This window comes from Lepidochelys kempii, chromosome 10 (assembly GCF_965140265.1).
Source record: "Lepidochelys kempii isolate rLepKem1 chromosome 10, rLepKem1.hap2, whole genome shotgun sequence".
Lineage (NCBI taxonomy): Eukaryota > Metazoa > Chordata > Testudines > Cheloniidae > Lepidochelys > Lepidochelys kempii.
The window spans coordinates 37,152,962-37,164,866 of NC_133265.1; the positions used below are offsets into that span (position 1 = coordinate 37,152,962).

At 50.9% G+C, this 11,905-nt stretch overlaps 1 protein-coding gene across 1 annotated transcript; it reads left to right on the forward strand.

Moving 5' to 3' along the window:
* Positions 1-3,455: 3,455 nt before the first annotated feature.
* LOC140917896 (noggin-2-like) lies at positions 3,456-6,389 on the forward strand. The gene has a single exon (XM_073361419.1). It carries the CDS (start codon positions 4,800-4,802, stop codon positions 5,442-5,444), a length of 645 nt encoding a protein of 214 aa, XP_073217520.1. The 5' UTR covers positions 3,456-4,799; the 3' UTR covers positions 5,445-6,389.
* Positions 6,390-11,905: the final 5,516 nt, after the last annotated feature.

Here is an 11,905-nt window from a genome sequence, read left to right on the forward strand (position 1 = left end):
GAAAGCCAAAGCACCGCAGTGCAGGCCTGCAGCCTGGGGCCCTGAGCCCTGCCACCTGGGGCTGAAGCGAAGCCTGAGTAACTTAGTTTTGCTGTGCCCCCTGTGGCATGGGACCCCAGGCAATTGTTCTGCTTGCTATCCCTTAATGCTTGGAGGATTGGTCCTGCTTTGAGCAGGGGGTTGGACTAGATGACCTCCTGGGGTCCCTTCCAACCCTGAGATTCTATGATTGTATGATTCTACGAATGCCGGCCCTGGCTTTTATATGCAGAAAAAGGGTTGTTGTGGCACAGCTGGGCCATGGAGCATTTATAGCATGTTGGCGGGTTCTCATAAAGAAAAAGGTTGAGAGCCCCTGGAGTAGATGACCGCTCGAGGTCCCTTTCAGCCCTGCACTTCTTTGATTCTATGATATTTTAATTACTGTAGTTGGAAAATGCTAGAGGCCAGATCTTCAGCTGGTGTAAGTCTGTGTCTCTCCACTGATGTCAACGGGCCTATTCTGATTTACAGCAGCTAAGGATCTGGCCCAGTACCTAAAAACCTTATTTAAAACATTCTTCCATTATATAATTTGACATTATCTTGAATGAAGAGTAGAAGTGAAAAAGAAATGGGAAATGCCCTTTTTATTTGTTTGTCAGGTGCATCCTGCATCTAGCCATCTGTGATCGGCTTATATCCTGCATGGGGCCCACAAATGTCCTCCTGACTGGGGCACCCTGGTTTCCTGAAGGTGCATGGTGAGAATTTGCCTCACTAGTACACCCCATTTCCTTATTTGCCCTGCTTTGGCCCCACTGGGCGACTGGTTACATCATGCCTTTGTGAGGGAGTGACGGGCACGGGCAAGAATGTTCTTTCATACTGTCAGCACGGAGAAGCCAGCTGTGTGTCCAATTTTTGGACCACATTCAATGCTGATGTCAGTGGAGAGCAATGCAGAGGTTAAGGAGGTGAGAAGGGCTTGGGTTTTTCACTATGTTAACATACACCAGTCCTCATGCTCCAACCCCCTGAGCCTACAAGCTTGTGGGTACATGTCTCAGATGAGAGGTTATTATCCTTAGCCTCCTCCCATATTGAAAGGGGGGAAGGAAATAGCGTGAAGTTCCAACTGCCTTAACCCAGCTTTACTTTAAGCCAGGAGGTTCCAGGGTGGAAGAGGTGTTTCTCTTAAACTGTAGTGATGCTCTGAGCGAGGTCTTACCCTCGTGTGCTGCAGATCCATAGATATGCACAAATACAGGACATTCAGTTGTGGAGTAAGACTCTCCTTGGAGGTTATGTTCCAGCAACCGTGCACTGGGATTTTGTGCAAGGGAGAATGGGAAGTCACAGTCTGGTCAAAACTGGACACTGACTCACTACACTTAGCACATTTTAGTTTTGTGCATAGTGATAAAAAGGCTTTGAAGGGGATATGGGCTGCCATGGAGCAGCACTGCCGTTCTGGAGAGGGAAAGGACCACAATTAGCACTGATGACATTTGAGATTCCATCTGGCTCAGAGCTGCTCCTCCTCAAGAATCTCTGTCCACCCCTTCACATGTGGCAGAGGCTGAGAATGGCAACCAAAAACATTATGTTGCTAAAAAATTTCTGCTTCAAACCCTGGGCCATGTCCACCTGACATGCTCACAACTGGTAGAATGGCCCTGCGAAGGCCATATGTATGGGAACCCAAGTCAATGCACATGCAGACTCTCTCTTGTCCTGTGTTTATTGCTTTTTAGCTAGAGAAACAAAAGTGGGATCCATGTTCTGTGCAGAAAGAAGCAGCGTGGCCCTGCACTGGCTGTGGCTCTCAGCTACATCTGAGATGTTTCATTAGTCTGGACCACTTCTTAAGATCTAGTCTTGGACACTTCTGTCAACAGCCTTCTCATCCCAATCCCTTGCCTTCCCTGCAGCTGCTGCAGCACTTGGCTACTTGAAAAAGCAATATTAGGAGATAAGCTGAAAACCAAATCACTAGAACGATGGGTGGTGAGGCTGTTACATTTCGCTAGTTGTATCTGATCTATTTCCTGTCCTCTGGGGCAGGACATTGCAATCCTTGGTACCAATCTCCCTTCATCGCCTGCGACCCCCACTTCTCTTCTATCTCCAGGTTCCTCTGTAGTTTGCTTCTATCTGCTTGTAGGTTTGCCCTTCCTCCAATTTTGGAGTCATCCACAAATGTGGTCCTGCTTGAAATGTACTCCAAAGAAACGCAGGGTTTTTTTTTCCGTTTAGTCCCTCAAAAGAGTCTCTAGGACACTGAAAGAAACTTGGCCTACAGTACAAGAAACACCACTGCCTGAAGACTGACAGATGGTTCAACACTGCACCTGCCTGAAGTGGCAAGTGGCACAGCCTGAGAACCACTGAACTCAATGATCTAGTTCCCGGTCAAGTTGGAAGCTGTTAAGAGGTACAGTTAAGGCACCTGTTGGGCAAAACCTGGTGGATTTGTCCTTAATCAGGAAGTGTGGGTTTGGGGGGATATCAGAAAGTTCTGTGACATCGCAAGGAAAGAAACCAACTTTCTGTATGGTTTAAGTGTCTACACAAACTGTAGGAACATTCCCTTGGGTGTGGGATAATGTGCAGTGTTTGTGTCATCTAGTTGTCTAAACACTATGGACAAAATTCTGCTCCTGTTAAATGATTGATTCTCTTTAAGTGAATGGACTTGCTCCGAATTTACACTGGTGAAACTGAGAGCAGACTTTTGGTCCCATGTGCCCACCCGCAGCAGAGCTTACTGCTATCCCATGCAGTGGTCACTTCCCCAGAGCAGCATAAGTCACTAAGTTGTCTGTCCAAAGGTGACCTCATTCAGGGCTGGCCTTCTAATTTGCAGGGTGGAAGAGGGGGTGTGGTGGGGGGAAATCATGCCATGTTTGCTTGCTTCTCTTCTGGTCCTGATGCTGGAAGGGGTCAGGGATCTGGCTTGTAATACTCCCGTGGCCCTGCTGGCAGAGACGGAGAGCTAGGTCCAGTGCATGATGAGCCCTCCAAAAAGAGCGGGGTCACAATAGACCATTGCTTGGCTGGCCCTGATCTCTCTGCAAAACAGCAGCGTGTGAGAAGCACCAGGTTCCCCTGCTTTCCAAAACAAGTGCCTGCAGCAGCTCCCAGTGGTCGCTCAGCAGCCTCTGCAGCATTATCTGACACCTCTGTTTTCGTGTTAACCCTTGCAGTGCTCTCCAGCACACCGACTGTTCCCGGGAGGGCCATGCAGCCAGACGCAAGCTCGGCCAGCAGAGACCTAGCTAAGCCCGGCAGAGGTGCCATATATTGCCCTGACGGGTCCATCTTTGAGCCTCTGCAAGCCCCAGTAGCAGGGAAAGGGTTGAGAGCGGCTGGAGGGCTGGGCATTAGGACCCAGCGGGCCCCCCGGCGCAGGCGGGGGGCTGTCACTCAGGGAGCGTGGGGAAAGTGACAGCGGTGGGCAGTTCCAGCTGACACCTCGCGCCGGCGAGGGGGATATTTAATTTGGGCTCGCGCGGGGCGCTCGGCAGTGCGCGGCGGCCGGGCAGCAGCTGGGCAGCGCAGAGCGGAGCGGGCACGTGGGTCCCTGCCCTCCGCAGGGCACAGCAGCCGCAGCCAGGCGGGCAAAGGGAGCCGGGCTGCCAGTGCCCCAGGATCGGGGTCCAGGCAGGGCTCCTCCGCCGGGACCGCCCGCGCAGCCTGCAGACCCCCCCGCCCCAGCCCAGGCGTGGATGCGCTGCCCGCGGCTCCCTCCCCGTGCACGGAGCGAGCGGGCGTTGAAGTGACCGAGGCACCCCGCAGACGGGCGGGGGAATGGGCAGCTCCTCTGCAGCCTGGGCTCGCTGAGGGCTGGGGCTCGCCACGGGCTGTTCGCAGAGCAGGGGGTTCCCTGGCCCCCTGTGCACAGCCCCTTCCGAGAGCTGCTGCTTCATGCGACCCGCGCTGCCCTCACCGGGCAGGGAGCCCCCGAGGACGGCGCCGGGTCCCTAGTGCGCAGCGCGGAGCACCAGCCTGCGTCCTGCCCGGGCCGGGGCAGCGGGGGATTTACAGCCCGGAGCCGGGTGCGGACCTGTTGTGGGTGGGAGAGCGACTCGCTAGGAGGATGAGCCCGGGGAGGACCCTCGGGGGCTAAGTCCAGCTTCCCGCACCCCGGCGCCCCGATCCCGGAGCTGCCCGGCACAAGGCGAACCCAGCCATGGGGCCGAGCTCCGCGCCACTCGGCCAGCGCTGCGTGTCCGCCTGAGGCAGCGGCCTGCTCCGATCGCAGGGCGGGGAAGGGAAAAGTGGGGAGACCCCCCCCAGCCCGAGCTGCAGCTGTTAGTGCGTGTGCAGGACTCTCCCCTCCCCCTCGCTGCCGCCGGCCGGACCCTTTGCCCGGCTCCCCGTCTATAAAGAGGGGTTTATTCTTGGGCTCCAGTCTCACGCCAAACCCTGTCCCAGCGTCTAGACAAGCTGTCGTGGCTCTAAGTCCAGCTGTCACCATGGGGATGGAGCCGGGGCCGCTGTGAATCTTGTGGAGCCAGACAGAGCGGAGGGAGGGAGCGAGCCGCGGAGGGGGAAGACGCCGTGGCCCTTCGGGAGGCTGCTCGGCGGGGCGCAGGGCTGCTCGCCCGGCTGCGGCAGCGGGGAGCCGCCGATGCTGAGTCCCAGCAGCCCCGGGGGAGCTATTTAAAGCGACGGGCCTCGCTGGACTTTGTCTCGGCCTATTTATGACTCCCCTGGACTTGGCAAGGGGCAGCGCGGGGCAGTAGCGAGAGCTCGGAAACCATCCCGGGGCGAGTCCCGGCCGCCGCCCGGGGCCTGCCTGCGCCGGCGGGAGCATGAAGGGGCCGCAGACTCTCCTGCTCTGGGCCGGCTGGCTGCTGCTGCAACGCGGCTCCGGCCAGCCCTACCTCCGCCTCCGGCCCTCCCCGAGCGACAACCTGCCCGTCAAGGACATCCTGGAGCACCCGGACCCCGAGTACGACCCCAAGGAGCAGGACCTGGACGAGCGGACGCTGAGGAAGAAGCTGGGCAGCAGCTTCGACCCCGCCTTCATGTCGGTGGCCGCCCCGGCGCCGGGAAACCTCTCCAGCCCGGCGCCCCCGCCCAGGCTCAGGGGCTCGGCGCCGCTGCCCGGCGAGCTGAAGAAGCTGGAGCTGGGCGAGAGCCCCTCGGGGGCCCGCATGAAGCTGGGCAAGAAGGCCCGGAGGAAGTTCCTGCAGTGGCTGTGGGCCTACACCCACTGCCCTGTGCGCTACACCTGGAAGGACCTGGGCGTCCGCTTCTGGCCGCGCTTCATCAAGGAGGGCAGCTGCTTCGCCGAGAAGTCCTGCTCCTTCCCCGAGGGCATGTACTGCAAGCCGGCCAAGTCGGTGCCCAAGACCTTTCTGCGCTGGTACTGCCAGGGCTGGTCCAGGCAGAAGTACTGCACCTGGATCCCGGTCCAGTACCCGCTGATCTCGGAGTGCAAGTGCTCCTGCTAAGCCGGGCTGGGGAGCCGCTTCCGCCGCGCTGGGCGTGCCCAGTGCCAGGCTCCTGGACAGACTCACCGGGATCCCAACTGCAGCGAGGGGGGCGGTCTCCATTGCCCTGGATCCCAACCCAGTTGCATGGGGATCTCAGAGGAACGGTGCACCAGGAGGCATCATCCAGCCCAGTACCTAGCTGTCTCTCGCAATGCAACTCGTCCCCCTTCCCCTCCATCCCACCGAGACCCTGAGACTGAAAGGACACACACAAAGATGGACACATGCTCACAAGAGGATCTGTTTGTGCGTTTCTCTCCCCTTATTACACCCCTTGCACTGTTTTTGACTTATTTTATTTTAAATGGGAAAAGCAAAACTGAAAGGAACTGCAGTGCAGGCCAGAGGCAAAGCTAAGCACTACAATCAGATGTTTATTTTTATACATATATAGCGTTCTAACAAAACACAACGGGGGGGGGGGGGCACCCAGCCTTGTAAATATAGAGATTTTTAAAAGAAGGGGAAAATTGCAGCTGTTTATTATTATTTTATTATTAATTATTATTATTATTATTTTAAAGACATAGGACCACATTTTAAATCCATCTCACTAAAATCTGAGTACTTCCCTGCAAAAGGGAAGGGGGAAATTTCCAGTCAAGATGATTCAACAAAAAACCAACACAGAAGCCCTTGAAGATGTTAATTTCTATTTGCTGTATTTTTGTCTTTTTTCAGATGTTTCAACTAATCTGCAAAGCTCTCTACCTTTTTAAAAAGAGTTTACTGGTTAATTACAAAGGAGATTTTTTTTTAAAGTACAAAGTTATGAAAGAGTGGAGTCTGTTTTGTTGGTTTTGGAATACATATAGTAATGTAGAGATGTTAAAAGAAATTTTCTGTGTACAGTTTATTTATTTTTAATGTTTGTGTATAAAAAAAGCTAGAGATTATGCCAGAAAATATTGGAAATGTTTACTTGAATATTCCTTTAAAAACATATCAGTGTAAATATGAACTACGACTGATCAAAACATTTTTAGCAATAAACCCTATCTCTGAAGAAACAATTCTTGATGCACTACAGAGTTCTGGGACAGGAGATTATGGTGCTAGGTTTCTTGGGGCCAGATCCTGAGCTGAATCACTATCGCTCCACTGAAGTCAAGAGACTTGCACCATTTTACAGTGGTTGAGGATCAGGCTCTGTTTTTATTTAAATTCACCTGGTGGGGAGATGGAGAGGGATAAATGGCTGATAAGTGATAAAATAATTGAAATGTTTTGGAAAGGGAGCAATTATCTAGTATCTAGTCTAGTATCTGCATGAGTTTTTCTTCTTTCTTCACTGTGCCTTGTCAGGGTCTCTCTCTCTTACTGTGTCACTAGGATTCTGAGTTTCAGATTTCTCAGATTCTCAATGGTGGAGGAAGGGGTAGAGGTTATCGCCTGAGCCATTAAAATGCCTGGCAAAATTCAAAAGCCCATGTGTTAGAGCAAATGTCGTAGCTGTTGCTAGTCATTAGCAGGGGAGGGAAGGAGTGGGGGTTGCTCAGGGCCGATGCCTTGGAGGAATAACCCGAGTGGGGTGGGAACTGGGAATTCTCTCCCCAGTGGAATGTGTCATTTGCTATTGAGTCAGAAGGAGGAGGAACATTCTTGGGGGACTGACCCAGCAGAGGTGCTGAGTGCCTTCAGCTCCCACTGAAGTCACCATTTGGCCCGATCCTCCCAGTGGGTGAGCAGGATGCCCTACTCTCCCTCAGATGGTGCTCAGCTCCTTGTAGGATCATCAGCCTCCAGATGGTGGGCTGCAGGGGGAAGGATGTTGGCATGATCCTGTGAGGTGCTCAAGTGAGTGGAAGTTGAGGGAGCTCAGCACTTTGCAAAGTTGGGCCCTGAGAACCTACTCCTGCTCTTATCAAAGTCAATGGGAGTTCTGCCACTGGGATAGGATCAGGCCCTAACAGGGCTGCCACATTGGAAGAGGGGGGAAAAAGCAAAAGGGGAAAGTTGGTGGCAGGATCTGGATTGCAACTGTGTGCATGGAGTAGTCTGCAGATAGTGATAGTGACAGAGGCATTTTTCCCAGTTGTTTGAAATACTTGCCATCCCAGGACGTAAAGTACATTGCAAAGACCAAAAAAACAAAAAAACTCTTTGGAAAACTCTTGGTCAGTGAGGAGTAAAACTCGCTCCCTAGTGCAGCCATGTCAGTGGTGTGCGGAGATGCCGACAGTGAACTCCAGCAAAGGCAGGGAAAACTCTGATCACCATCCGTCTGAGCAAAGTGCATTAGGATGGTGGGCAAATGGCAGCAGGCCTGAGTCACACTGAAGTCAGTGGAAAGACTCCCAGGAACTTCTGTGGGGTTTGGATCAGGTCCATCAAGCTTTATAGAAACCACCTCCAGCCAGTGCCTGCCTCTTCTGGTGCGGGTAGAGTGCCCGCCGAGCTCCTGCGAGGCCAACGCGACTCGTGGAGGGACTGGATTCAGATTTTAGTAAAACACAGGCCAAACTTGGAATAGGTGCAAACTGCTGCAGAAAGGAACGTGTGTTTCCCAGGGGATAATGATTTTAGCACTTGACATCTTCCAGGAGTTGTGTAAACCGTAATTCACTCATGGGAGGGGAAACAGGTTGGCCTTCCCCAGCCTCCCCCCGCCCCCGATACCCAGTCTCTTTCAAGGGGACAGAAAAATAACACTTCTAGTGCAACTTGCAAAACATAAGGGGTGTTTGGGAAAAGAATGGGTCAGCTCATCTTGCAAGAAGAATGACATCTGTGGTGTGGACACCAAACATCTGTAGGAGGCCTTTTGCCGGGGGTGGGGGAGGGTATTCTGGGAAAATATTTTGGACATAATCCCAACAGTATCTGGTGTGTTGGGATTTGGTTACAAATGGCCCTTTAACATCTTAGTGTGTTTTGTTCTGCAGTTTCCAGGGATATGCAGAGACCCTGCTTTGTGCTAACCTGGGAAATAAACCATTCCCCAGACTTAGTGGCTGACTTTAGTTGTGGGGGGAGGGGAAAGGGGGTGATTTTGTGTGTGTGTCCTAATTGCAGAGGAAAAAACAGTCTAAAAGCCTCCATGCTGTGCAACTGGAGGGGCTGCCTCAGTCCCAAGATCAGGAGCATACTCCTGATACAAGGTAGCCAGGACCAAATGTCCTGCAGCTTCTTCTTCAGTCTTTAAGTTTAACCAGTTGTGGGGAGAGAATAAGGGGACATACCCCACCAGACAACATTTGACTCCCTCATTCATGTCCCTCTGATTTGGCTGCAGGGAAAATGCATTCTCACTCCTGATCTCCTCTGCCAATCCCCATTGCTAAAATGCCCCTATTATTTTCTGATGAAGGTTTTGACACTGTGTTAACAGTGGTTTCAGCAGCTAAGGAACGGCTGTGAATGTAGAAACGTGACATCCGTGGAACTGGGGATGGAGATGTGTGCAGAAGGCAGGATGATTAAACAATCTTCTTATATCAGGGGGTAACCATGTTAGCCTGTATCCACAAAAACAACACGGAGTCTGGTGGCACCTTAAAGGCTAACAGATTTATTTAGACATAAGCTTTCGTGGTGCATCTCCATAAGATGCATCTGAAGAAGTGGTTTTTTACCCATGAAAGCTTATGCCCAAATAAATCTGTCAGTCTTCTTATCTCTCCTTGGCATCAGAAGGAGTTTTGGGTGGAATGAGAGATGGACGGGAATAAGGCCTAGTTTGTAGTGTGTTTCTTTCATAGTATCTGCTTGCTATTAGGGGACAGGCAGTGTGTAAAATCTTTCTTGTGCCCCTATGTGATCCAATGTACAGGACACCAAACTTTGAGATCTGGCTCCTTTCCCCCAGCTCTGACAGTAACTTGATGAGTGATGTGGGCCAGCTCTGTGCCTCAGTTTCCACATGTGTAGTGCTTTGAGATCTGTACAAATGCCACTTCATCCTTGCTATCCCTTTTGCTTATAGACAGGTACATTTCAGCATGGACATAGGAACACTTAGTCACGTGTCCAGGAACATACACACTTGGGAACTACGGTCATACCTTGGCACTTGCATTTTTGGCCCATCTTTCCATAATTAGTCCACATTGCCCTCAGACCCCTCCGTTTCCCTTCAATGCATTGCCTATAGGCTCTGTGCATTTGGTCCTCCAGACTCTGCTGCATCCCTTCATTCTCTCCACCCCATACCTCTACCCCCACCCCCATGCACTGTTCTAACATGTAGGCCTGTTTAGGGTGAAAGGAACTTGATGAATATGTAGTGTGATTTCAAAGTGTGTTTTCTGCAGCAGCAGCGAGTTTCGGGGGGGAGCCCTGGCCTTCTGGCTCCCTCTGATGGCGAAGTCTCCAGGGTTTTGGAAGCTCCTTACTAACTCAGAGGCGCCACTTAGCCGACAGAACAGGATGAGGTGGTTAACTAGAGGATCAGCAGCTTAACCCTTTCTTACATAGAGCGGGAAAGACTGCGAGTGACTGGGAGACGCTGTTGTGGGCATGCCAAACACCCTTTTCCAATAGTATTCCCTGAAAACCACAGCTCAAAACAGTGCTAAACTTGTGTATGTTTATAAAAATCTCTCTCGTACAGGAACCTTACGTCAGGGTACTTCTGCCTGCCGTCACCAAGGGAGTGGTAAAATTCTCTCTTCTAACCAGAGTCCCCAGATCAAGACATTCCCTGCCAGCTGACAGTTCCTCTTCTTAAAGCAGCCTCGGAACTGGGTGGTTGCTGCTATTTACCTTGGGATCTGGATACAGTTCTCCTGTGTTGAGAAACCTCTTTTAAACTCACATTTGACTTTCACACCAGTTTTGCACTGTGTGGCTGTTAAACTATTTCCTGTCCAATACCAAAGAGGTTATTTTCTCCGCTGTGCCTTTGCTTGCTCCACCATTAGCCCAAGACCTCGTGTCTTGAACTTTGCTAGCTCAGGTCAGTGTGACATCAGAAAATGGACCCTGGCCCATGCTCTTCAGTTCCTGCTGTTTCACCAGTAAACCACTGGGTTTTAAATTGACCCAGTTTTCCACTTTACGCTCATCCTCTGTGCCCCATGAACCAGCCTCTCAGGTCCAGGGCCCAAGGTTTTTAGCATCAGCACACACCATGTGACTGAAGCCCAGTTATAATGTAAACCAATAGCTCAGTTTTAAGACAGGTGAGTGAACTGGACTGAAGAAGACAATCTCTGTGAATCTATCTGAAATGCAAACTGAACCTGAACATTTCTTTGGTTCAAAAAAGGACAAATCTTTCCTCCCCCCCCAGTGGCTTTTATTGTTTCTGCTGCAATAGTGCTGAAGTAGGAGGAGAAAAGCTGTTCCCACAGTATTTCCAGCCAAACTGAAAGTACCAGAAATGTCACAAAGTCTGTTCTTCTGAGACTCCAAGACCAAGAGTTCCAGGTGAGCAGGATACGCATCCTAATAGCACCCAAGTGTTCAGTAGGTTATAGCAGTGGTGCCAGAAATGCAACTTGCTGGTCTACACTACTGCGGTAAATTGATCTAAGTTATGCTACTTCAGTTATATGAATAATGTAACGGAAGTCAACATAGCTAGATTCATTTACCATGGTGTCTACACTGTGCTGTGTCGACGGGAGACGCTCTCCTGCCAACTTCCCTTATGCTTCTCGGGGAGATGGAATACTCAAATCGATGGGAGAACACTAAGTCGATGGGAGACTGCATCTTCACCAGACTCACTAAATTGACACCACTGCATTGATTGCAGCAGTGTCGATTTAGCTGGTAGTGTAGACATGGCCTAAAAGTGAAGCTCCATAACTACAGAAATATAAGTGAACTACGCTGAATGTCTGGATTATCAATGGGGCTAGAACACACAGCCTTCAATGTCAAAGGCACAGGCCTCTACTACTTGAACTAAAGGAGTAATTCAATTGGCTAGTAGTAGGTTCTTATCCTTATGTAGACCAGCCACTAGCTGGGTACATGCCAAAAACGTAACCAGTGTGTTAGATCAGGGTCTCTCAACCTTTCCAGACTACCGTACCCCTTTCAGGAGTCTGATTTGTCTTATGTACCCCCAAATTTCACTGCTCTTAAAAATTACTTGCTTACACTGTTACTGAAAAATGGCTTACCTTCTCATTTTTACCATATCATTATAAAATAAATCAATTGGAATGTAAATATTGTACTTATATTTCAGTGTAGCGTCTATAGAGCAGTATAAACCAGTCATTGTCTGTATGAAATTTTAATTTGTTCTGACTTCACTAGTGCATCTTATGTAGTGTGACAAAGTTCCTCCTCTGCCTTGGTGGGTCCTGTGCTTTTTGGCGGATTTGCTCACCTCAGAGATTCACAGCAGCCCTCAGTTTGGCTACTTCTACTAGAGGCTCAAACCTGCTGTGCATTCAACTAACCTCATCACTGGCCAGCATGGGGGAAATGGAGAACAATCTCTGCAGTCTCTGTTGTCCCAC

What these genes read in the sequence shown, in the direction of transcription:
- LOC140917896 (XM_073361419.1), top strand. Translation starts at nt 4,800, where the DNA reads ATGAAGGGGCCGCAGACTCTCCTGCTCTGGGCCGGCTGGCTGCTGCTG.